Below are 26,122 nucleotides of genomic sequence, written 5' to 3'. Positions count from 1 at the left end.
ACTTCAGGTAGAGAGGTTAACTAGCAGCTTTCTCTAGAACTTGTCTGTTAACATACACCTAGAGACAGAGGATCAGGAAAATAACAAAGGAGGCTGAGTGTGGTGGCTCATGCTTGTAATTCCAGCTCTTTGGGAGGCCAAGGCAGGAGGATCACTTGAGCCCAGGAATTCAAGACCAGCCTGGTGACATAGTGAGAACCTATCTCTACAAAAATAAAATAAAATAAAATAAATAGTGGGGCATGGTGTCATGCACTTGTGGTTGCAGCTACTTGCAAGGCTGGGGTGGGAGGACTTGAGCCTGGGAGGTTGAGGCTACAAGTGAGTCACAGCTGTGTGTCTTTTTTCTTTTCTTTGAGATGGAGTCTTGCTTGTCGCCCAGGATTGAGTGCAGTGGCATGATCTTGGCTCACTGCAACCTCTGCCGCCCAGGTTCAAGCAATTCTCCTGCTTCAGCCTCCTGAGTAGCTGGGACTACAGGTGCATGCCACCACACCCAGCTAATTTTTGTCTTTTTTGTAGAGATGGGGTTTCACCATATTAGTCAGGTTGGTCTCAAACTCCTGACCTCAGGTGATCCATCTGCCTTGGCCTCTCAAAGTGCTGGGATTACAGGCGTGAGCCACCGCGCCCAGTCTTTTTTTTTTAATTAAAGGAAAATATAATTTCTCTAATTCTCTTACATCTAATACAAGTACATCAGCCATGCAGATGTCCTGTATTTCGTGAAACAGTTTTAGGAATTAAAGATTAGATCCTCTCAAATATTAGAAATTAAGCTCAGGCTATACACACAGCCCACAGAAAGGTATGAAATTACAAATCAAAAGTTTTGATGGCATGAAGGCATATTGGTAGGATGAACAAAGAACCACCACAGGGAATATTCTAAACTACTCCTCTTACCCTGCAGACTGACATCTGGTTTGTTGTAAGTGTACCAGTCTTGTCTGAGCAGATAACAGAAGTACAACCAAGGGTTTCCACAGACGGGAGGCTTCGAACAATAGCATTTTTCTTTGCCATTCTGCGAGTTCCAAGAGCCAGGCAGGTGGTGATGACTGCAGGCAGACCTTCAGGAATGGCTGCTACAGCCAGGGCCACTGCAATTTTAAAGTAGTAAATAGCACCTCTGATCCAGGACCCTCCATGAACTGGGTCATTGAAGTGACCGATATTTATGATCCAGACTGCAATGCAAATAAGGGAGATGACTTTGGAAAGCTGTTCCCCAAATTCATCTAGTTTTTGCTGAAGCGGTGTTCTCTCCTGTTCTGTTGCCACCATTTCATCCCGGATCTTGCCAATTTCAGTGTTAACTCCAGTTGCTACCACCACTCCCATAGCTTTCCCAGCAGCAATGTTTGTACCCTAGGACAGAAGTAGAGAACTTGTCACAAGATGAATACCACATCCCAACTTAAATACTGACACTGGATTTTTGACTAGGGCACCCAGATTCTCAACACATTCTACTAGGCCTTCCACTGGCTACTGTTCAAGCAACCAGCCATACAACTGTGACAACAGGCAATGCTCCATGTGGTACTTACTTATACCAGGCAGCTCTGTAATGACCCACCTAGATTTCTATTTGCAGACCATTTTCAAGCAGTGCTCTAACCCTTCTGTGTTCCCAATTTTTCAAACTCGTATAGTTCAACTCTAAGCATTCTCCACCTCTGGCTCCAACAACTCAAGGCCCCTACTTTTCTCACTGTAATAGGAAAGGCAACTAGCCCCATGGGCTATCTTGAGAACCCCTAATCATGTGCCAGCATCCAAAAACCAATGAAATTAAGTGCGAGCAGTCTCTCCTACGCCATTTTAATTTCTAGTGTTATAAGAGAAGGACATGGCTTCATTATTTTCAGGGTAACTCTATTTACTTACTATGGGTAGTAGTCAGGCTCTCATACAAACCCACAAATGTCCCCAACTTAAAATCATTACAGATTCCAAACCAAAAATCCATGCATTTCCTCACTCTTCAAAAAATTTTTCACATCAACAGAAAAACTGAAATAGTAAAATGAACATTCATATACTTTGCACTTAGACTCACCAGTATTGTTTGCCACATTTGCTTTCTCTCTCTCTAAACACACACCTTCTTATCGTGAACCACATACAAATAGCAGCTGTCATCTACATAATTTTGAAAATACCCTTTATTGGCTAAGGCTTTTCCAAACAAATCTACTTTTCAACTATGTTTGCAAGTAAGAGTTGGAAGATGTTTGAGCTGGTCTTTTTTTTTTTTTTGGTCCCCCAAAACTTGCCAACTAAAAGACATCTAACTCACACATTATGTTACTGCCATATTCTGACAGCTAAGACTGACCATGAAAAGTGTGATTATCCTTTAGAATGATAGCCAGTGATGGTTGGCAGTGAAAAACGTAACATTTGTGGACCATGAGGCTTTAGAAATGTCTCTAATTAAAAACACATTTCATAAAGTACTTACAGAAAACAGCATGTTCTTTTTATCTTGGTTGACAGCTCGTGGGTCAGGGACGGGGTCAGTGTGCTTGATGACAGAGACAGACTCACCTAAGCGGGTTGTGAGACAGAAAAAAACAGATCTCTGCGACCCACACCAAGAACCTAGACTCTCATTCATGCCCACCCATTACCACTCTTGGGATAATGTCAGTGTGAGAAAAGGGGCAAAAGGCCAAATTCATCCAAAGGAGGTAAGCTGGGAAAATTTAGTAATGGAAATTAATACCAGACCAAAGGGTGTCAGGATAAAAATCAACACAATTCCAAAATAAAAAAGTGAATTTTCAAGTAGAATCCTCACTGATTACCTTTATTTTCTGGAGTAACTATTCAAATTAATTCATTTTTCGGTAATCATTTTATACTCTGATACTGTGACTATATTATTTACATATTTGTTGTATACTTTAATAAATACTTTAACATATATACTGATACTTCTTTCCCCCTACCCCCCGAGACAGGGGTCTTGCTCTATCACTCAGGCTGGAATGCAATGGCACAATCACAACTCACTACAGGCTCAACTTCCCGGGCTCAAGCCATCTTCCCAACGTGGCTTCCTGAATAGAAGGGCACCCAATACCATGCCAGATTAATTGTTTGGTATTTTTTTGGAGAGACGGGGTTTTACTCTGTTGCCCAGGGTGGTCTCCAACTCGTGGATTCAAACAATTTGCTCATCTTGGCCTCCCCAAAGTGCTGGAATTACAGGTGTGGGCCACCACATCTGGCTATACTCTGAAGTAGCAATTAGCAAGTGTACTGGAAAGATCACACGGTAAATAAAGAACTACTTCTTTTTTTTTTTTTTTGAGATAGAGTCTTGCTTTGTTGCCCAGGCTGGAGTCCAGTGGCACAATCTTGGCTTACTGAAACCTCTGCCTCCCGGGCAGTTCTCTAGCCTCAGCCTCCTGAGTAGCTGGGATTACAGGCATGTGCCACCATGCCCGGCTAATTTTTGTATTTTCAGTAGAGACGGGTTTTGCTATGTTGGCCAGGTTGGTCTCAAACTCCTGACCTCAGGTGATCTACCCACATCCGCCTCCCAAAGTGCTAGGATTACAGGCATGCGCTACCATGCCCGGCTGATTTCAATTTAAAAATCACGTCACAGATATACAATTAGGGTCAATCTGAGTAAAATATGTCTCTAAATAAGTCACAGGTAGCAAACTTCACTCTCAATATTTGACCAAAAAAATTGATTCCACAAGTTAGCCAAAAACTACATTATGATTACTTAACAAAAGAAAATATTCGAGAACCTCTATGAAGTTCAAAATTTTTTTTTTTAACTTTTAAAGTTTTTTATTATAGGCTGGGTGTGATCACTTATGTCTGTAATCCCAGCACTTTGGGAGGTTGAGGCGGGCAGATCACTTCAGGTCAGGAGGTAAAGACCAGCCTGGCCAACAGGGCAAAACCCTATCTCTACTAAAAATACAATTAGCCAGGTGCAGTGGTGTGCGCCTCTAATTCCAGCTACTAGGGAGGCTAAGGCATGAGAATTACTTGAACCCCAGAAGCAGAGGTTGCACTGAGCTGAGATCGCGCCACTGGGCGACAGAGTACAACTCTGTCTTAATTAAAAAAAAAAAAAAAAAGGTTTTCATTATAGAGACTATAACTGCTCTCTCAAATGCTTGGCCACAAGTGATCCTACTGCCTCAGCGTCCCAAAGTCCTGAAATTACAAGCATGAGCCACCGTGCCCAGCCTAAAAAGTTTTTAAATGCCTGTAATCCCAGCACTTTGGGAGGCCAAGGCGGGTGGATCATAAGATCAGGAGTTCGAGACCAGCCTGACCAACACAGTGAAACCCTGTCTCTACTAAAAATACAAAAATTAGCTAGGCGTGGTGGCGCACGCCTGTAATCCCAGACACTCAGGTGGCTGAGGCAGGAGAATAGCTTGAATCCAGGAGGCAGAGATTGCAGTGAGCCGAGATCGCGACACTACACTACAGCCTGGGCAACAGAGCGAGACTCCGTCTCAAAAAAAAAGTTTTTAAATGGCAACTATGTCTTTAGGGCACACTATGAGAATTTCACAAATATAACCCAACCATTTCCCCAACATTTTATGGCTTAATTGGCCTCCAGTTTGTTGTTGCTAATGAGAGTTTTAATAAGTAAGCTATTTATAAAGAAACAATACCAAAAAAAAAATAGAGCCCAGGTTACTCACATCACTGTCTCCACGACATTAGTTGTTTTTCAAAACCGATAATCAGATAAATCTTGAGAGCCTTTAGACTTTATATTTACTATTTAATCCAAGTTAGCATTGTATTTAAAGTTAATTCTTCTGATAAACTTACTTCCAGTTAATATGAACCCTCCACCCTAGACTGTACTTTTATCACACAAAAATGGGAAAATGTTTCAAACAATCGTGCAAACTCCAGGTAGCACAACTTTCATCTCTTATGGGGCTAACTTTTGTTAACTGTGTATCTGGATATTGTAAAGACGGACGCAACATTAGCACTCCTCCAATGAAAAAAATTACAGCACTGGAGTCTATTTTTCTTGCCTGGAAAAAGGACATCGAATAAGTAATTTGCTTTCCACAAAACAGACAATTCAACCTTAAGATTATTACCAATGGTAATGAACAAATTACAACCTTTTTTTTTTTTTTTTTTTGGAGACAGAGTCTTGCTCTGTTGCCCAGGCCGGAGTGCAGAGGCATAAGCGTGGCTCACTGTAGCCTTGACCCGGGCACAAGTGATCTTTTCACCCAGCCTCCTGACTAGCTGGGATTACAGGCCTGGCTAATTTTTGTATTTTTTGTAGATATGGGCTTTTGCCATGCTGCCCAGGCCGGTCTTTAACTCCTGGGCTCAAGACATCTGCCCGCTTCAGTCTCCCAAAGTGTTGGAATTACAAGCGTGAGCCACCGTGCCCAGCCATTTTATTTTGTTTTTAAATCATGCCTTTAAAACCATATTGGCAGCCAGGTGCAGTAGTTCACACCTGAAATCCCAGCACTTTGGAAGGCTGAGGCAGGTGGATCACCTGAGGTCAGGAGTTCAAGACTAGCCTGACCAACAAGGTGAAACCCTGTCTCTACTAAAAATACAAAAATTAGCTGGGCATGGTGGCAGGAGCCTGTAGTTCCAGCTGCTCAGGAGGCTGAGATTGGAGAACATCCTGAACCTGAGAGGTGGAGGTTGCGGTGAGCCGCAATCACGCCACTGCACTCCAGCCTGGGCAACGGAGCGAGACAAAATAAGTATCTTAGAGAGGATTAAGATGGGATACCATAAAGGGACAGTGAGGCAAGAGCCAACTCTATTGGCATGGGACATGAGAAGGTCTTCAGAAATTCAATGACCTAATACATCATATTTACCTGTGAGAATCGACTGGTCAACTCTTAGTGTGGTAGATTTGATGGAAGTTAACCTTATATCAGCAGGAACTTTGTCACCAACTAATTAGGAGAAAAAAAAAAAGGCAGCTGAAATGAGCAACTTTTACAACTATGTTATCTAAAGATGAATTTGTCTCCAAATCAATTTTTAAAGATAATAAATGATCTGCATATAATACAAATACATAAAATTCTGTTAAAGTAAGCAATGTGATCAACCTTTCTTGGGGTAATAAAAAGCTTTAGATGGATTCAAGATTTGAATTAGGAAGGAAGAGAATGAGGCTTAAGGAAACCTAACTACATACATTATTCTAACAAGTTTTGCTCTGTATCTTCAGAGAGGCCTTTAAGCTTTCACTTTAAAGAATACTTTCCGGCCGGGCGCGGTGGCTCAAGCCTGTAATCCCAGCACTTTGGGAGGCCGAGGCGGGTGGATCACGAGGTCAGGAGATCGAGACCATCCTGGCTAACATGGTGAAACCCCGTCTCTACTAAAAATACAAAAAACTAGCCGGGCGTGGTGGCGGGCGCCTGTAGTCCCAGCTACTGGGAGGCTGAGGCAGGAGAATGGCGTGAACCTGGGAGGCGGAGCTTGCAGTGAGCCGAGATCGCGCCACTGCACTCCAGCCTGGGTGACACAGCGCGAGACTCCGTCTCAAAAAAAAAAAAAAGAATACTTTCCTAGTTAGCAATAAGAAGTAACATATTTTCTTAGGTTTACTACATATACACAAGGCACAGCAAAGAGAATAAAGTTGTGTATGCCATGATTCATTCCATCAAAAAGGCTAAATTATTGCGAACAGGAAGCAAATGGCCCCCTTTAAAAAAGATACTCAACGAAACACATGGCAAATGCAAAATCAAACTATACACTAACGCTTTTTTTTTTTTTTTTTTTTAAAGACAGGGTCTTGCTCTGTCACCCAGGATGTAGAGATCAGTGGGGCAATCGCAGCTCACCGCACCCTTGACCTCCCACTTCAGCTTCCCAAGCAGAAGGACTACAGGTGCACATCGCCTGGGCAACAAAGCTACTCTCCATCTCAAAAAGCAATATAAAATAAAATGTTTATTTCCAAGTTAGTCTTAGCTCTTTCACTGTTTCAAACCCTTTGATATGCTCGTATAACACGTAATTAATCATACTAAAATGACAACTTCCAAAGGTATAAAGAAACACCTCTGGGAAGGTGTAGCAAACTAGTAACACTGGGCAGCTGGGGCATATATCCTTTGATACCTTTTGAAATATCAATTAATGGGAGGCTGAGGCAGGAGAATGGCGTGAACCCGGGAGGCAGAGCTTGCAGTGAGCTGAGATCGCGCCACTGCACTCCAGCCTGGGCGACAGAGCGAGACTCCGTCTCATTAAAAAAAAAAAAAAGAAAAAAAAGAAAAAGAAATATCAATTAAATGAATAATAAACCTCTTGCATAACCTGAAGATCTTTAAGTCAACTGAGTCTTCTTTCCTAGGCCAACAAGTTCCTTTAATAGCTCTAAAAGGGCCCAAATCTCAGCCCCTTTCCTTGATGTGTATCAAGTGAAATGACACAACATAGCCCAAGTAACAGATAAAGCCATGCACCTTGAGAATAGTGCCCAGCCCTCTGCTGGTATTCAAATATTGCTGAATGAGTGCACAATCACACGAAGCAGCTGGACATAAAACAGCTGTCCACTAATCCCAACACTTTGGGAGGCTGAGGCGGGAGGATCACTTGAGGCCAGGAGTTCGAGACCAGCCTGGCCAACATGGCAAGAACCCATCTCTACTAAAAATATAAAAAGTTAGCCGGGAGGAGTGGTGGTGTGCCTGTAGTCTCAGCTACTCAGACGGTTGCAGTGAGCCGAGTTCACACCACTGCATTCTAGCTTTGGAGACAGAGCGAGACTATGTCTCAAAACAACAATAACAACAAAACAGCTGTCTGTGATTTTCTGAAAGATAATTAATGTGGTTTTCTAAGTCTTATGCAAGGGCAGCTACAAATTAGATAAGCAAATTCTCCCATACTTGCAGATGGCATTTTTAAGTCAAATCATTTTTCAGACTTACTCTCCATACTGAATTGCATGTTACCAGTCATATACAAAATGGCAAAATAACACTCCTGTCCAAGAAGTAAACACTGAACTTCTTATTCTTTATTTCCTTTTCAGAGACAGTCTTGCTCTGTCGCCCAGGCTGGAGTGCAGTGGCATGATCTCGGCTCACTGCAACCTCCACCTCCCGGGTTCAAGCAATTCTCTTGCCTCATCCTCCTGAGTAGCTGGGACTACAGGCGTGTGCCACCACACCTGGCCTGATTTTTGTATTTTCAGTAGAGACAGGGTTTTACTACGTTAGCCAGGCTGGTCTCAAACTCCTGACCTCAGGCAATCCACCTGCCTTGGCCCCCCAAAGTGCTGAGATTACAGGTGTGAGCCACCACACCCGGCCAACATTGAACTTCTTAAACCTTCAAATTAGTTCTGATTTTTCTCCACTTCAGAGCTTAAGTTCTGGGAGAATATGATTTATTTTTTAAATCTGAGTGCATAGAAACAACCCTATAGCCTAAGTAAGCAATGTGGTCACAAGGTGGCACAGAGTTTGTCAATATATAATCTCAAGAGGCAAAGATCACCCTTGCATTTGACTGCAGGGACACATAAGCTAAGGTGAAATTCCTGCTGGAAATGCTTATGCAATGAACAGCAATATTCAGACTGAATCAATGAGAACCTTTTATTTTAATATAATTCTGCTCTAACTACACTGAAGAGAGTACATCTAACAGATAATTTACGACGACAAAGTAACTATATTCTAAACTTTAGTGGTCTTTAACAGCTAACACGCCCTATACTGCACTATTTCTGCCCGTCATGATTAACCTGATCTTACATGCCCTCAAACGTTCAAAAAGAGGACAAGTGCAATGATGAATATTATGACCCTAAATGGAAAATTTATTTCCAAATGTTCATTTGGTGTCTGAGGATCTGATTTATGTCAATGTCATGATCCTATGGAGTAGTAGAAGACTTCTGTCCAATGTGAGATAGTGGTCGTCAATCTATAAACACTATTTTATTTCTGCACTGTAACTGATAAACACAGATTTAAACAATTCAATATATAAACCCTAGCTCATACTCTCATATACTTGACAAATTTTAAAAGACCAACAAATCTAATATTTAAATTGAGTACAACCTACAAGAGGATGCAAAAGCAATGTTTTGGCATGTATTTTGCTGTGTTTCAGCGGAAGCTCAGAGGATTTGAAATAAATAGAAAATGTATTTTTCAGGCAAGAAATACCAAGGTTAAATTTCCCGGATAACACTGCCAACATATTACAGGTTGAGTATCCCTTACCCAAAATGCTTGCAACCAGAATTTTAAAATTGAAATTTGGAGTGTTTGATTTATATTCTTACTATTGAACATCTCTAAACAAAAAGCCCAAAATCTGATATGCTCCAATAAGCATCTCCCTTGAGCATCATATGTTGGTGCTCAAAAAGTTTCTGATCTTTAAGCTTTTCAGATTAGGGATATCCAATCATTATCTAACAATATAGTACATATATACTATTATATATATATTTAGTATTGGTCCTACCTAACACTAATAGTTACACCTACAGGACCAACAGGAAGTACAGGACTATAGGTCTTACCTATTGGTTGTATAGTATAAATATACAGTATGTGTAGTATATATTTATTATATACAGTAAGGCCTTACACGGTGGCTCAAGCCTGTAATTCCAGCACTTTGGGAGGCCGGGGCAGGTGGATCACGAAGTCAGGAGATCGAGACCATCCTGGCTAATAGTGTGAAACCACGTCTCCACTAAAAATACAAAAAAATTAGCCGGGCGTGGTGGCAGGCACCTGTAGTCCCAGCTACTTGGGAGGCTGAGGCAGGAGAATGGTGTGAACCCGGGAGGCGGAGCTTACATTGAGCTGAGATCGCGCCACTGTACTCCAGCCTGGGCGACAGAGTGAGACTCCATCTCAAAATAAATAAATAAATAATATTCAGTATTAATATATACTATATATTATGTATATGAAAAATTACATTTATACTGGCATTATAAGGAAACCAACATGTACTCTTTCCCTAAGGGTCTACTAAAATATATGAAAGGTGTTTCTTTGCTGTGCAGAAATTGTATTGATACACATTTAACTGTTGGCCAAATACTGAGGAACATCTTAAATGCCAATGCTAGAGGAACAAATGCCAGAGGAACAAATGTCAAATGCCTGGGAAGCCCTTAAATACTGACCACAGCTGTTGTGAATGTTTCCATCTTACAACTTCCATTCTAATTAAGTGGCAATTAAGTATTTAGAAACAACAAGAAGAGGCCGGGCGCGGTGGCTCAAGCCTGTAATCCCAGCACTTTGGGAGGCCGAGACGGGCGGATCACGAGGTCAGGAGATCGAGACCATCCTGGCTGACACGGTGAAACCCCGTCTCTACTAAAAAATACGAAAACTTAGCTGGGCGAGGTGGCGGGCGCCTGTAGTCCCAGCTACTCGGGAGGCTGAGGCAGGAGAATGGCGTAAACCCGGGAGGTGGAGCTTGCAGTGAGCTAAGATCCGGCCACTGCACTCCAGCCTGGGTGACAGAGCGAAACTCCGTCTCAAAAAAAAAAAAAAAAAAAAAAAAGAAACAACAAGAAGAGTTTTCTGGGGGTCTTTTACAGATTCTTTAAGAGCATGATTAAATGCATTTGGAGTGGGGTCTAGGAATCCACATTTTTTTTTTCATTTTTTATTCTTACAGACAGGGTCTCACTCTGTCACCCAGGCTGGAGTGCACTGACGTGATCACGGTGAACTGCAGCCTTGAACTCCTGGGCTCAAGTGATCTTCCCACCTCAGCCTCCCAAGTAGCTAGGACTACTGGTATGTGCCACTGCACCAGGCTAATTTTAAAATTAAGAATCCATATTTTAAAAAAAGTTCTACAAATATACTAGAAAAATTACTACAACAGAAAAATGCAGTAACTAGGGTCATGGATCCTATGAACCACTTTTCTGTTGTGCTGTTTCTCATCTACCAGGCACACCAACTCGAAGCTAAAAAGCTTCAAAGCCTCCCAACACTTGGGAAATGTGCTACCTTAGAGTTTCTATGTTTAATTGGCTTCTATTAGAAACTGATCTTTGTAGAAAGATACTGAAGAAACGTAATCCCAGCACTTTGGGAAGCTGAAACAGGCAGATCACCTGAGGTCAGGGGTTCGAGACCAGCTTGGCCAACATGGTGAAACCCTGTCTCTACTAAAAATGTAAAAATACAAAAATTAGCCAGGCGTGGTGGTGGGTGCCTGCAATCCCAGCTACGTGGGAGGCTGAAGCAGGAGAATCGCTTGAGCCCCGAGGTGAAAGTTGCAGTGAGCCGAAGTTGCGCCACTGTACTCCAGCCTGGGTGGAGGACTCCATCTCAAAAACAAACCAACCAACCTGCCATATTCTAGTATTTTCTTAGCTAGAAGGACCATCACATCATCTTGACCAATGTCCTCTTCATTTTATGCACAGGAACTCAGGCTAGGAAGTAAAAGGAGCCTTCTCTAAGGAAGCTCAATTAATGAAAACCTTTGTTTAACTTGCTGTGTGACTGTTATATTCCTTTTGTTGATATTAGAGTCAATTTAGGGTTGACTCTATTAGGAAAATAGGTTCTCTTAGAGTTAAAAGATCCATGAAAGTAAAGGTCCACTGAATACTTTTAAAGTGAAGACACAACAATCTCCCTTTGTCTGGAGAGGCTTCTGTGAATTTCAGACAAAGGATTTTGTACATGAAGAGCAGGCAAGGCTGTTCCGATGATCACATCCTGTAACATTTCCCCAGTGAGGCATGTCAATGCCCTTAGGGCAAGTGGTAGTGGAAAATTCTCACTCTTGCCAAAGGGATGCTCCGCAATTTTTTCTTTCAAAAGTTTTTCTCTGACTCTTTGGATAGAGGCAGGTATAATAAAAGAATAAACTCTGAATTACCTTCCATTTAACACCTGACACCTTTCAAATTCAGCTCTTGAAAATCCACAGCTCTTTAATTTGCTATTACAATAAAGATTTCCAATCTGAACAAAATCCTCACAGTATACTTGAAGTTGGGTTACCAAGAGTGCAAGTAAGAGTTCATTAAATTATCAGTTTGCCACATTTTAGAACTCAATGCAAGCGTTCTTTTAACCTTACAAGAAGTGTTTATAAGCCATGATACTTAAACATTTTGTGTACCACTTATGTCAAATATAAATACTGATGGTTAAAACTAGCATTATTCAGGCCGGGCATGGTGGCTCATGCCTGTAATCCCAGTACTTTGGGAGGCCAAGGGGGACGAAGCACTTGAGGTCAGAAGTTTGAGACCAGCCTGGCCAACATGGTGAAACTCTGTCTCTACTAAAAATATAAAAATTAGCCTGGCATGGTGGCTGGCGCCTATAATCGTAGCTACTCGGGAGGCTGAGGTTGCAGTGAGCTGAGATTGCGCCACTGCACTCCAGCCTGGGTGACACTGTGAGACTCCATCTCAAAAAAACACAAACAAACCAAAAACCAGCATTTTTTTTTTTTTTAATTCTTTTTACTAATCAATTGTATTATGCATTTAAAAAAACCTAATTTATTGTGGCAAATACCAGAGTTATTAAAATCTTTTATAAGAAAAACACTATGTAAGACCAGAAATTACCTTCTAAATACCACTATTGTTTTTGAATCTAAATGGCTCCTAGGAAAAGCAAGCCATAACAGAATTATCCTAAACTACTTTAACATTTGTGACTCAAACATTTTCACTGTGTTTCCAATTTGAGTCATAAATTTTGTAGTTTAGCAGACTGAATGAAATTCTTCATTTGAGAAGCTCTACTTGACTACTTTAAACTACTTCCAGGCCTCACGGTGAACAGGGAAGGAACATTACACAATACCATAGTATACTACTATGGTTTGCTTCCAATCTGTTTCTTAGACAGTACTGTCTTTAAAATGGCAAATGTGATCTCCTCCTGTTCTAAAATCTTTCAACAGCTTCTTTGGCATCCCAACCCGGGCTTATAACAGCCTCCACGACCCAAGTGCTGTTTGCCTCTCACCCTCTCACCTCCCTCTGAGCATCACACACTATGCTCTTCCGTTCCTCTAACTTGTTTCTGGGCCTTCACATACCCTTACTTCTCCCATAAATAGTAAGGCTTTCCTCTAATTCCCAGATTAGGCTGGCATCCCTCACTGTGTGCCCACAGAGCATCCTGTCCTTTCCTTACACTCACATGGTTTTCATGAATCTTCCCCACTAAAACCAAAAGCTCCATAAAGGCAGAGTCACTCAGACACCACTGATTTCCTAGCCCTACCACTATACCTGGCACACAGTGGGTGCCGAATAAAATATTTGTCAGTGAATAAAGTACTTGGTACACATATTTCCTTTAGTATACATGTATCAAAAGACTTCTAATTACCAAGTTGAAGAACATCACAAAGCTAGAAACAATAAAAAATTAGGGTCCAAAGAGATAACAGCTTTGGTTAAGCTAAATGAGGTTCAATAATGGTAGTTGTTTAAATTCTACAGTTAGACTAAAACCAAAATAATCCATGCCAGGAAAAGTCTAGAAATTTAGGAATGGGGGGATGGGAAGAACACTCGAGAAAGACTGTGATTTTAGCTGGTAGAGTAAATAAGGCTGCCAAAGAAGTTTCCATAGACTGTCAGAAGACAAAAAATGTCTAGAATGACAACCAGACTCCATTTACATAACTGCATTCAATCTGGGTACCAAAGAGAACTACCAAGATGATAAAAGGTTTGAAACAAATGCTAAGACTAACTTGGAAATAAACATTTTATTTTATTTTACTTTTTGAGATGGAGACTAGCTTTGCTGCCTAGGCTGAAGTGCAGTGGCATGGTCTTGGCTGGCTGTAACCTCCACCTCCCAGGTTCAAGTGATTTTCCTGCCTCAGCCTCGCGAGTAGCTGGGATTACAGATGCTCACCCCCCCACACCCAGCTAATTTTGTTTGTTTGAGATGAAGTCTCACTCTGTTGCCCAGGCTGGAATGCAGTGGCAAGATCTCGGCTCACTGCAACCCCTGCCTCCCGGGTTCAAGGAATTCTCCTGCCTCCCTCCCAAGTACCTGGGACTACAGGCATGCGCCTATGTGGCCGGCTAATTTTTGTATTTTTAGTAGAGATGGGGTCTCACCACGTTGGCCAGGCTGGTCTCAAACTCCCAACCTCAAGTGATCTGCCTGCCTCGGCCTCCCAAGGTGCTGGAATTACAGGCGTGAGCCACTGCACCCGGCCAAAAATAAAAATTTTAGGATACAACATACTGCTAACATTTGACAGTCCTAGGACTGCCACAAACTGCCACATGCTCCTGGATAAGTTACAAACTCTGAGTTTTAGTCTTCTCATCCCCTAAAATAAGGTTTCATAAGCTCCCCTCCAGATCTAAACTGGTAATAAATAAGACTTCTATGTGGTCCCAAATTAAAAAGCTAACATATAAAACAGACAAAATATACTTTAGCTCATAAGGAGTATTTTATAATGAACTGACTAAAAAAATGACATTGGTCATTAAGCAAGCAAGTTTCCAGTTACTAGAGTTATAAGGGGTAGAAAGGTAACCAATTCATTAGATGTTGCAGAGGCAACCATGCACTAAGCAATGTTAGAGTACTCCCGCCTACCTACCAACCAACAGATTTTTATCACGAAAGAAAAATGTGCACTTAAAAGGTCAAACACCATTCCTCTTCCCTTCTTTCAACAAATATATATATAGTTAACAGTATATCTTCTGAACATCTCTTTATGTGTAACATTTACTAAAACGTCCTTAAAACAATATCAGACCCTTTATATTTATACACACCTGTCTCATTTTAAAAAGTGGCTGTATAGTAATAATAAGCAGTGAAATTTTGAGACTATTTCTAGACCAGGTACTGCTGGAAGAGCTTCATAGGTTACTAATTCAATCTTCACAACTCTAAGGAAGGCTCTATTATCTTTACTCCCTCCCTGTTTATAGATGAGGAAAATGAGGCACTAAAAGGTACCTGTTCAAGGTCACAGTATTTCACACCCATACCATGAACTAAATGAATCACCCTCCATTTTTATGGCTATCTAGTTATTTCTAACATTTCCTTTTACAGTGTTACAGGATTAACATCTTTGCCCATATCTTTTACTTTTGCATACAAATACATACTCCCACCAAGTTTATGTCTCTCCTATTTCCCCATTCTCTCAATCTTGTATTTTTCTGGCACTGGTAATGCCAAGCCCTTTGTTTTATCTTTTTTTTTTTTGAGACAGAGTTTCATTCTTGCTGCCCAGGCTGGAGTGCAATGGCACGACAGCGGCTCACCGCAACCTCTGCCTCCTATTCTCTCAATCTTGTATTTTTCTGGCACTGGTAATGCCAAGCCCTTTGTTTTACCATTTTTTTTTTTTGAGACAGAGTTTCACTCTTGCTGCCCAGGCTGGAGTGCAATGGCACGATAGCGGCTCACCACAACCTCTGCCTCCTGGGTTCAAGCGAATTCTCCTGCCTCAGCCTCCCGAGTAGTTGGGATTACAGGCACGCACCACCACGCCCAGTTAGTTTTGTATTTTTAGTAGAGACAGGGTTTCTCCATGTTGGCCAGGCCAGTCTCCAACTGCCGACCTCAGGTGATCTGCCCGCCTCGGCCTCCCAAAGTGCTGGGGTTACAAGGTGTAAGCCACTGCACCTGGCCACGAAGCCCTTTGTTTTTCATGCCTGTAACCCCAATACTTTGGGAGGCTGAGGGTGGGTGGATCACTTGAGGTCAGGAGTTTGAGACCAGCCTGGCCAACATGGTGAACCCCCATCTCTATTTAAAAAAATACAAAATAGCCAGGTGGGGTGGTGCACACCTATAATCCCAGCTAATGAGAAAGCTGAGGCAGGAGAATCACTTGAACCCAGGAGGTGGAGGTTCCAGTGGTCTGAGATTGTGCCACTGCACTCCAGCCTGGGTGACAAGAGTCTCTGTCTCAAAAAAAAAAAAAAAGTTCCATTATCTTTTAATATAAAAGTTGGTCATAGTTAAATCTGGCCATCTAGTGTTAATGCTTAGGAAAGGTGGTTCCCATGGCCGGCCACGGTGGCTCACTCCTGTAATCTCACCACTCTGGGAGGCGGAGGCAGGCGGATCATGAGGTCAGGAGATCGAGACCATCCTGGCTAACATGGTGAAACCCCGTCTCTACTAAAATATACAAAAAATTAGCCGGGCATTGTGGCGGGCACCTGTAGTCCCAGCTACTCGGGAGGCTGAGGCAGGAGAATGGCGTGAACCCAGGAGGCGGAACTTGCAGTGAGCCGAGATCACGCCACTGCACTCCAGCCTGGGTAACAAAGCGATTCCGTCTCGGGGAAAAAAAAAAAAAAAAAAAAAAGGAAAGGTGGTTCCCAAACCACATGGTTTCTTCTCCTTTGTCCAAAATCTTCATCTCAGTAGCAAGAATGAAAAGGTTGGCACTTCCTGGTACTGTGACTACCACTGAATCATGGGGAGTGGAGAGTAGGTGATTACAGGAAATCAGGAAGGAAATGCCAGCCCCATGAAAACCAGGTCAGGCTTCAAGATCAACTGGCCTATCATGGTCTGATGGTTGAGGAGATCTCTCATTTCTCACAGTTCTTAATGTCTTAGCTATTCTGACAGTGCTCAGGAGCTCTCAAACTCAAAAACTCTCTGCTTCTAATTCATCTATGCTGATTTTTGTTTTAGACTATTTTGCTCTTCTGCTTATCCATTTTCTAGACTAGTAAGTTATACTTTGGCTTTGGAAACACAGGTATGGCTTCCAGGATCTACAGAACAACCGAAACAATTTCTTTTTTTTTTCTTTTGAAACAGAGTCTCGCTCTGTCCTGGAATGCAGTCGTGCAATCCTGGCTCACTGCAGCTTCCATCTCCTGGGTTCAAGCGATTCTCGTGCCTCAGCCACCCAAGTAGCTGGGATTACAGGCACCCACCACCACACCTGGGTAATTTTTGTATTTTTAGTGAAAACGGGATTTCACCATGTTGGCCGGGCTGGTCTCGAACTCCTGGGCTCAAGTGATCTGCCCGCCTTGGCCTCCTAAAGTGCTGGGATTACAGGCATGAGCGACCACGCCCGGCCTGTACTTCAGTTTTTAAAACCAAATAGCTAGAATCCTGAGGTGGACTTTCTAAGGAGGAGGACAAATGAACCTCCTGAAGTTGCACATAAGATTTTCAATATATGTTTTTGGGGAAGAAAGTCCATAAATTTCATTAATTCTCAAAGGGACTGTGATTTAGAAATGATTAAGATCTGCTCTAGAGCTTTGCTACTCTAATTATTGACCTGGGAGAGTGTTAGAAATGCAGAATAATCAGGCCGCATTTCAGATTGAACCAATCAAAACATACATTTTAACAAAATCCCCAGGTAATTCCTACACACATGAAGTTAGAGAAACACTGATCTAAGCAGTGTGTGAAATCTTAAGGCTCCCCACCCCCCACCCTTTTTTTGGGGGACAGGGTTTTACTCTGTCACCCAGGCTGGAGAGCAGTGGGATGATCATGGCTCACTGCAGCCTCCTGGAGTCAAGCCATCTTCCTCTACCTCAGCCTCCTGAGTAGCTAGACTACAGGTACACACCACCACATCTTGCTAATTTTTTTTTTTTTTTTTTTTTGAGACAGGGTCTCATTCTGTTACCCAGGCTGGAGTGTACTGGCACAATCTTAGCTCACTGCAGCCTTGACCTCCCAGGCTCAAGTGATCCTCTCACCTCAGCCTTCTGAGAAGAGGGGACTACAGGAGTGCGCCACCATGCCCAGCAAATTTTCATTTTTTTCCATGTTGCCCAAGCTGGTCTCAAACTCCTGAGCTCAAGTGAACCTCCTGCCTCAGCCTCCCAAAGTGCTGGCTCGAGCCATGGCGCCCACCCTCACTATGCAAGTTTTTAAAACTTTTTTGTAGAGACAAGGTCTCAGTATGTTGCCCAGGCTGGTCTCAAACTCCTGGGCTCAAGTGATCCTCCTGCCACGGCCTCCCAAAATGCTAGGATTGCAGGGATAAGCCACTGCACCCGGCCAACACCCCCTTAAAAAAAAAAATCTCATTTTCATATTTTACAAAAGACTTTGGTACAGAGATTGTTGTGGCCCAAAAAACCCAAAATATTGGCTGGATGCTATAGTTCACACCTATAATCCCAGCATTTTTTTTTTGGAGATGGAGTCTCGCTCTGTCGCCCAGGTTGGAGTGCAGTGGTGTGATCTCGGCTCACTGTAACCTCCGCCCTCTGGGTTCAAGCAATTCTCCTGCCTCAGCCTCCTAAGTAGCTAGGATTACGGGCGCCTGCCACTGCACCCGGCTAATTTTTGTATTTTTAGTAGAGACGGGAGTTTCACCATCTTGGCCAGGCTGGTCTTGAACTCCTGACCTCGTGATCCACCGGCCTTGGCCTGCCAAAGTCCTGGGATTACAGGCTAAGGCAGGAGGATCACTTGAGGCCAGGAGTTCAAGACCAGACTCAGTGACACAGTGAGATCTCGTGTCTATAAACAAACGAAAAACCAACCAACCCACAAAGATAGTATGCCAACTCCTCTGCTCTACAGCATACTCTATTTTGTGTTAAAGAGCATTTAATGTTTGCTAAATGTTTAAAGCCAATCAATTTCAATCCCAACAGGTTTCTAAAAGCGAAAAAAAAGTCCACATACTATCTAAATCACACTTTTAGAGCAAGAAAGCTCCTTAAAACATTACTCCAATTAACTAATTCTGCAGAGGTTAATGTACATAGTCCAATGTCATGCAGAACTAGGATCATAATCCAGGTTCTAATATGAATCCAGTCATCTATTTCACAACTCTGCCTTTTACTCAACTGTCTCAAATGCAGTTTATACTTGCTACTAAATCTCAGTACTACATGTTGACTGTCTGAAGTGAAAGTTTCCTTCCTTTAAATTGCTGTCAAGTTTAAGAATTATTATTTTTATTCCCAAGTAAATCTTGAAATTGCTGGCACCACTGTTGGCTATTAAGTCTTCATTTTAGGAAATAAAATTATCAATTTCTGTACAAGTGCTAAGCAAATGCAATTTTATGTTAAGATCGTGTTACTTCCACTACTTACATAATCTTACAAGATGATTCGCTCCAGAGTATATACTACAAGACAGAAGTCATCTGAGGATATTATTTCCTAGTGCTATTCATCAACTCTGGGTTACCAAGATACGTAAAGTTTGTTTTAAACAACCCTGAAAACAGTGTTCTTGAGAAGTTAATAAATAACCCCTGGGGCATATACTAGAAGCCCCAAAATTCTAAAACTAAGACTTCTGGCCAGGAATGGTGGCTCATGCCTGTAATCCCAGCACTTTGGGAGGCCGAGGCAAGAGGATCCCTTGGGCCAGGAGTTTAAGACTAGCCTGGGTAATACAGGGAGACCTTGTCTCAAAAAAACACCCCATAAAACCATGGCCGGGCACAGTGGCTTATGCCTGTAATCCCAGCACTTTGGGAGGCCAAGGGAGGCAGATCACTTGAGGTCAGGAGTTCGAGACCAGCCTGGCCAAAATGGTAAAATCCCGTCTCTACTTTAAAAAAAAAAAAAAAAAAAAGGAAAAAGAAAACAGAAACGACTTAGGCTATATAGCTTGATTCACTTTCATAATGTCAGGAGACAATACAGAAAGCTTAAAAACGATGTGCATTTCTCACAAGATTATGTACTTTTGGTTTCCATCCATCCAGAGAAATATTTTCTTGGCCTTAAGATAACGCAGAATTACTGTGGCTTCATAAGACGTGAACATGTGGGTCATTCTCTCTCTCTTTTTTTTTTTTTGGAGTGAGGGTCTCACTCTGTTGCCCATGCTGGAGTGCAGTGGCTTAATTTCAGCTCACTGCCGCAGCCTCGACCTCCTGGGCTCAGGTGATCCTCCTGCCTCAGCTTCCCGAGTAGTTGGGACTACCAGTGCGCACCACCACATCTAGCAAATTTTTGTATTTTTTGTAGGGATGGGATTTTACCATGTTGCCCAGGCTGGTCTCGAACTCCTGGACTCAAGTGATCTACATGCCTTGGCCTCCCGCAAAGTGCTGAGATTACAAGTGTGAGCCACTGAGCCCAGCCTGTGTGTGGGTTATTTTCTCCATGTTTTTATTTGCCGTATCAATTTCATTTGGCTCTTGTGTTCTAGATACTTAAGATTCATGTTAGCATTTGCTATGTATGCTTACCCAATTTCTCTTTGGAATGATTAACTAGTATAGCAACATCTAAAATTTAGTTTCCTGGTTAGGCACGGTGGCTCATGCCTGTAATTCCAGCACTTTGGGAGGCTGAGGCGGGCGGATCACTTGAGGCCAGGAGTTGGAGACCAGCCTGGCCAACGTGGTGAAACCCTGTCTCTACTAAATACATAAAAATTAGCTGGGTGTGGTGGTGGGTGCTTGCAATCCCAGCTACTAGGGAGGCTGAGGAAGGAGAATCGCTTGAACCCAGGAGATGGAGGTTGCAGTGAGCTAATCGGTCACGCCCTTGCACTCCTGCCTGGGCGACAGAGTGAGATTCCGTCTCAAAAAAAAAAAAAAAAAAAAATTAGTTTCCTTAACTCTTTCCATATCTCCCTCAAAAAACCATCTATTCCAGCTTAGTCTTCGAAAAATTCAGCCAGAACCATCCTACCAGATATCTTCCAAAAGCTGACAAAGAAATTTTAAAGTCAGGAGATGACCCTTACATTCCAAACAGTGACTACAAAAAGGTCTGTTCCTTTCTGCAAATATAAAAATAGTTAAGTCAGTACTTTTTTATTTTCAGCTTCAAATTAGTTTACAACTTTCTCCAGTTTTCCAACACATCTGAAAGACCCCTTCACATCCAATTTCATAATGTAAATGAAAATATAAAAGTTACCAGGTCTAAAAGTACAATTTATGCCATTTAATCTTTCAGGCTACGCAAATAATACTTCGACTGACAAGAAAAAATTCAGAATTGAAGTTCACTCTATAGTTTTCACAGAACTGAATTATCAGGCTAAATGCTAGATTGCATGGTCAATTTGATTACTAATTCTAAAAGAGATAGAAGTTTAAAAGGCTCAACATGTATAGTCTTCATAAAATAAATACCTATTTATCTGGCCCAGGTTACATAATCACAGTATGCTTTTCCAAAATGTTCCACACACTAGTTGTAAATGCCTTAGAATTACATCTTAGCCAATTCAATGACCTGGCTGGTCCTAGTAACCCAGCCAACTGTCATGTCTAACTTGGATATAAGTTTACAAACACCACGAAAGGTCACCAGAGCATACTGACAACCTAAATATTACAACTGGGCCGGGCGCAGTGACTCACACCTGTAATCCTAGCACTTTCGGAGGCCGAGGTGGGTGGATCACCTGAGGTCAGGGGTTCGAGACCAGCCTGACCAATATGGAGAAACCCTGTCTTTACTAAAAATACAAAATTGGCCAGGCATGGTGGCACATGCCTATAATCCCAGCTACTAGGGAGGCTGAGGCAGGAGAATCACTTGAACCTGGGAGGCGGAGGTTGCGGTGAGCCGAGATCGTGCCATTGCACTCCAGCCTGGGCAACAAGAGTGAACCTCCGTCTCAAAAAATAAATAAATAAATATTACAACTGTAACAAGGCTTCCTCAACATGATAAAGGGCACCCATGTATGAGACCCACACCTATGTCATACTTCATGGTGAAGGACTGGACGCTTTCCCCCTACGATCAGTAAGACAAGGATGTCTGCTCTTGGTACTTCAACGTTGTATTGGAGATTCTAAGCAGGGCAATTAGGCAAGAAATAAAGGGCATCCAGACTGGAAAGAAGTAAAAACATTTTCATTTGCAAATGCATGATCTTGTATTCAGAAAATCTTAAGGAACCCATAAAAACTATTAAAACTAATGAGTTCAGCAAGATTGCAAAGTACAAGATCAGTACATAAAAAACAACTGTATTGCTACATGCTAGCAAAGAACAACCTGAAAATGAAATTGAAAAACTGAAAAAAGAATTCCTAACTCAAGGAAGATTAAAGACTTAAATGTAAGGCCGCAAACTGTAAATATTCTAGAAGAAAACTTAGGAAATACTCTTCTCAACACTGCCCTAAGCAAAGAATTTATGACTAAGCCTCAAAAGCAAATGCAACAAATAACTTGACAACTGGGACCTAAACCAAAGAGTTTCTGCACAGCAGAAGAAATCTATCAACAGATTAAACTGACAATCTACAGAATGGGAGTAAATAATTGCAAACTATGCACTCAACAAAGGACTAATATCCAGAATCTATAAGGAACTTAAATCCACACAAAAAAACCCAAATATCACTGTTGAAAACTGGGCAAAGGGTATGAAAAGACACTTCTCAAAAGACAACAATCGAGTAGTCAACAAACATACGAAAAAACGCTCAACATCACTAGTAGAGAGATGCAAATCAAAACCACAATGAGATAGCATCTCACACCAGTCAGAGTGACTATTACTGCTAGGCACGGTGGCTCACGCTTGTAATCCCAGCACTTTGGGAAGCTGAGGTGGGAGGATCACTGGAGCCCAGGAATTCAAGACTAGCCAGGGCAACATAGTAAGACCTCATCTCTACGAAAAAAATTAAAAATTAGCCCATCATAGTGGTGTGTGCCTACAGTCCCAGTTAACTTGGAAGGCTCAGGTGGGAGGGTCACTAGAGCCTGGAAAGCCATGGCTGCAATGAGCTATAATCATGCCACTGCATTCCAGCCTGGTCAACAGACTGAGACCCTACCTCAAAAAAAAAAAAAAACAAAGGAAAAGAAAAAAAGAAGAAAAAACAAGGGGGGGAGAATACTTATACACTGCTGGCAAGAATGTAAACTAGCTCAGCCCCCGTGGAAAGGAGTTTGGAGATTTCTCAATAAACTAAAAACAGAATGACCATTCAACCCAGCAATCCCATTACTGGGTATATATCCCAAGAAAAAGAAATTGTGGCCAGGTGTGGTGGCTCACACCCATAATTTCAGCACTTTCGGAGGCCGAGGCGGGTAAATCACTTGAGCCCCAGGAATTCGAGACCAGCCTGGGCAACATGGTGAGATCTTGTCTCTATGAAAAACACAAAAATTAGTAGGGTGTGGTGGGCACCTGTAGTTCCACCTACAAGGAGGCTGAGGTGGGAGGTTGCACTGAGCCGAGGTCGCACCACTGCACTCCAGCCTGGGCGACAGAGTGAGACCCTATCTCAAAAATAAATGTGGTATATATACACCATGGGATGCTACACAGTCATGCAAAAGAATGAAATCATGTCCTTTCCAGTGAAATGGATGCAGTCAGAGGCCATTATCTTAAGTGAGTTAACCCAGAAACAGAAAACCAAATACTGTATGTTCTCACTTGTAAGTGGGAGCTAAACACTGGGTACACATGGTCATTAAGATGGTAACAATAAACACCGGGCACTCCAAAAAGTAGGAGGAAAAGAGGGGCAAGGGCTGAAAAACTATCTGTGAAATACTATATTTATCATCTGGATGACAGAATCAGCAGAAGTCCAAACCTCAGCATCACACTTTATATACACGTAACAAACCTGCACATGTACCTTGAATCTAAAAATTTTAATTAAAAATAAATACCACCAATAGGCCAATTTCAAGTTACAAAAAATTATTCCAATTACAAATATTTTCCCCCAAAAAACCAATGCAATACTTAATAAACTTAACAAAAGAAGCACAAGACTTGTACACTGACAACTAGTGTTGAAAGAAATGACAGACCTTAAAAAAAAAAAAAAAAAAAAAAAGGAAAGACATCCCTATGCTCATGGATCCAAAGACTTGCTATCAAGACACACGGTACCGACCTAAAGACAGAGACCAATGGAGTAAGAACAGACAGTCTAGAAATAAATTCTTGCATTTGTAAATTAGTTCCATCAACTAATAAACATTATTCAGCAATAAGGAATGAAATACATGCTATATTCATGAACGAAATATAACACTATGCTAAGAGAAAGCCAGTCACAAAGACTGATTCCATTTATATGCAATATCCAGAAAAACAGATAGTAATCCACCAAACAGATAATAAACTGCGGTTGTCAGGAACTGGTGGGAGGAAAACAGGGCAACAACTGCTGATGGGTATGAGTTTTTTTGAGGGTGATGAAAATGTTCTGGAATTAAGATGATAATGAAGATCACACAGACCTTGAATATACTAATAATCTGGCATTCAATAATTGCATTGAAGGCCAGGTGCAGTGGCTCACGCCAGCACTTTGGGAGGCTGAGGCAGGTGGATCACTTGAGGCCAGGAATTCAAGACTTGCCTGGTCAACATGGCGAAACTCTGCCTCTACTAAAATTACAAAAAAATTAGCCAGGCATGGCCGGAAGCGGTGGCTCACGCCTGTAATCCCAACACTTTGGGAGGCCGAGCAGGATGGATCACGAGGTCAGGAGTTTGAGACCATCCTGCCCAACATGCTGAAACCCTGTCTCTACTAAAAAATACAAAAATTAGCTGGGTGAGGTGGTGCATGCCTGTAATCCCAGCTACTCAGGAGGCTGAGGCAGGAGAATCGCTTGAATCAGGAGTCGGAGGTTGCAGTGAGCCAAGATCATGCCACTGCACTCCAGCCTGGTGACAGAGCAAGACTCGTCTCAAACAAACAAACAAACAAACAAAACAAGCAAGCAAGCCAGCCAGGCGTAATGGCCCATGCCTGTAATCCCAGCTACTTGGGAGACAGAGTCAGGAGAATCACTTGAACCTGGGAGGTACACAGATTGCAGTGAGCCGAGATCACACCACTGCACTCCAGTCTGGGTGACATAACAAGATTCTGTCTCAATAATAATAATATAATAATCGTATTGAACACACACATACACTTCAACTGTTTCTTCTGCACAGCAACTATGTTTCCATTAGGTGAACCTATCATATACTTCTGATTTCAAATTTCATTCATAGAGAACTTACGATAACATTACAACTGTTAATATGACAGTTCTGTCCTTAAGGTGCTCACTGCCTACTAGTATAATGACAGTATTTAATAAAATGTCCACATGTATTCTAAACCTAGATGTCTGTTTTGCATTCCTGTTAGAAAGGTCACAATTTAAGAAGCAAGCAAGCAGCACTTAAGAGCCCAATGTCTCACATAGCTGGGCTTAACTAAAATAATAGTAGGTCAGGCGTGGTGGCTCACGCCTGTAACCCCAGCACTTTGGGAGGCCGAGATGGGTGGGTCACTTGAGGCCATGAGTTTGAGACCAGCCTAGCCAATATAGCAAAATCCCATCTCTACTACAACTACAAAAATTAGCTGGGTGTGGTGGTGCACACCTGTGAGCCCAGCTACTTGGGAGGCTGAGGCACAAGAATCACTTGAACAGGGAGGCAGAGGTTGCAGTGAGCTGAGATCATGCCACTGCATTCCAGCCTGCACAGCAGAGTGAGACCCTGTCTCAAAAATAATAATAATAATAATAATAATAATAATAATAAAAATTAAAGAAAGAGCCCAACATCCAAGCAATGTATATGCTTTTAAACAATTACCATACTGTGGGGGAAGAGCTGGGGCAAAAAAAGTGGTAAATAACTACCAGAATCAGCACTATCCCTGAAGGATTCAGAAACAGGTGAAAGGAAAATGGATTTAAATTTGTACTCCGCTTGGTAGTAGTAGTATATTCACCTAAGGGATTTAAACTCAGGGTTTTTTTGAATATTAAATTCATTGTCTTTTGAATATTCAAATACAGGGAATGGTTGCCAGGGGCCAGGGAAGAGGGGAACAGGAAGTTAGCGTTTAAGAGGTACATTTCAGTTAGGGAAGATAAAAGTTCTGGATGGTGACAGTCCCAAAACAACGTGAATGTACTTAATGCCACAGAACTACATGCTTAAAAATGGTTAAAATAGCTAATTTTATAATATGTATATTTTACCACAATATAAATAAGGAAAAATCCCATTAGACTGAAAATCTTAAGTCACATACACTACAGATCAAACATTATTTGACCTTTCTAAACTATCAAATGCAACAACAAAACTATACTACAATATACAGAATGACATTTCAGTGTGAAAAGCGAGATAGGTCA

General features: G+C 41.9%; 1 protein-coding gene across 2 annotated transcripts in view; it reads right to left on the bottom strand.

Annotated features, from left to right (window-relative positions):
• The window catches only part of ATP2A2 (ATPase sarcoplasmic/endoplasmic reticulum Ca2+ transporting 2), a 70,758-nt gene that overhangs the window by 23,212 nt on the left and 21,424 nt on the right, over positions 1–26,122 (bottom strand). For both annotated transcript variants that reach the window (XM_025400813.1, XM_025400814.1), the window contains exons 6-8: positions 5,868–5,948; positions 2,471–2,556; positions 907–1,371 (exon numbers count right to left, since the gene is read on the bottom strand). In XM_025400813.1, the coding sequence (XP_025256598.1) occupies positions 907–1,371; positions 2,471–2,556; positions 5,868–5,948 (632 nt within the window). The remainder of the gene's footprint in view (positions 1–906; positions 1,372–2,470; positions 2,557–5,867; positions 5,949–26,122) is intronic.

This window comes from Theropithecus gelada, chromosome 11 (assembly GCF_003255815.1).
Source record: "Theropithecus gelada isolate Dixy chromosome 11, Tgel_1.0, whole genome shotgun sequence".
NCBI classification, from domain to species: Eukaryota; Metazoa; Chordata; class Mammalia; order Primates; family Cercopithecidae; genus Theropithecus; species Theropithecus gelada.
This window is presented reverse-complemented; position numbering and strand designations above follow the sequence as displayed.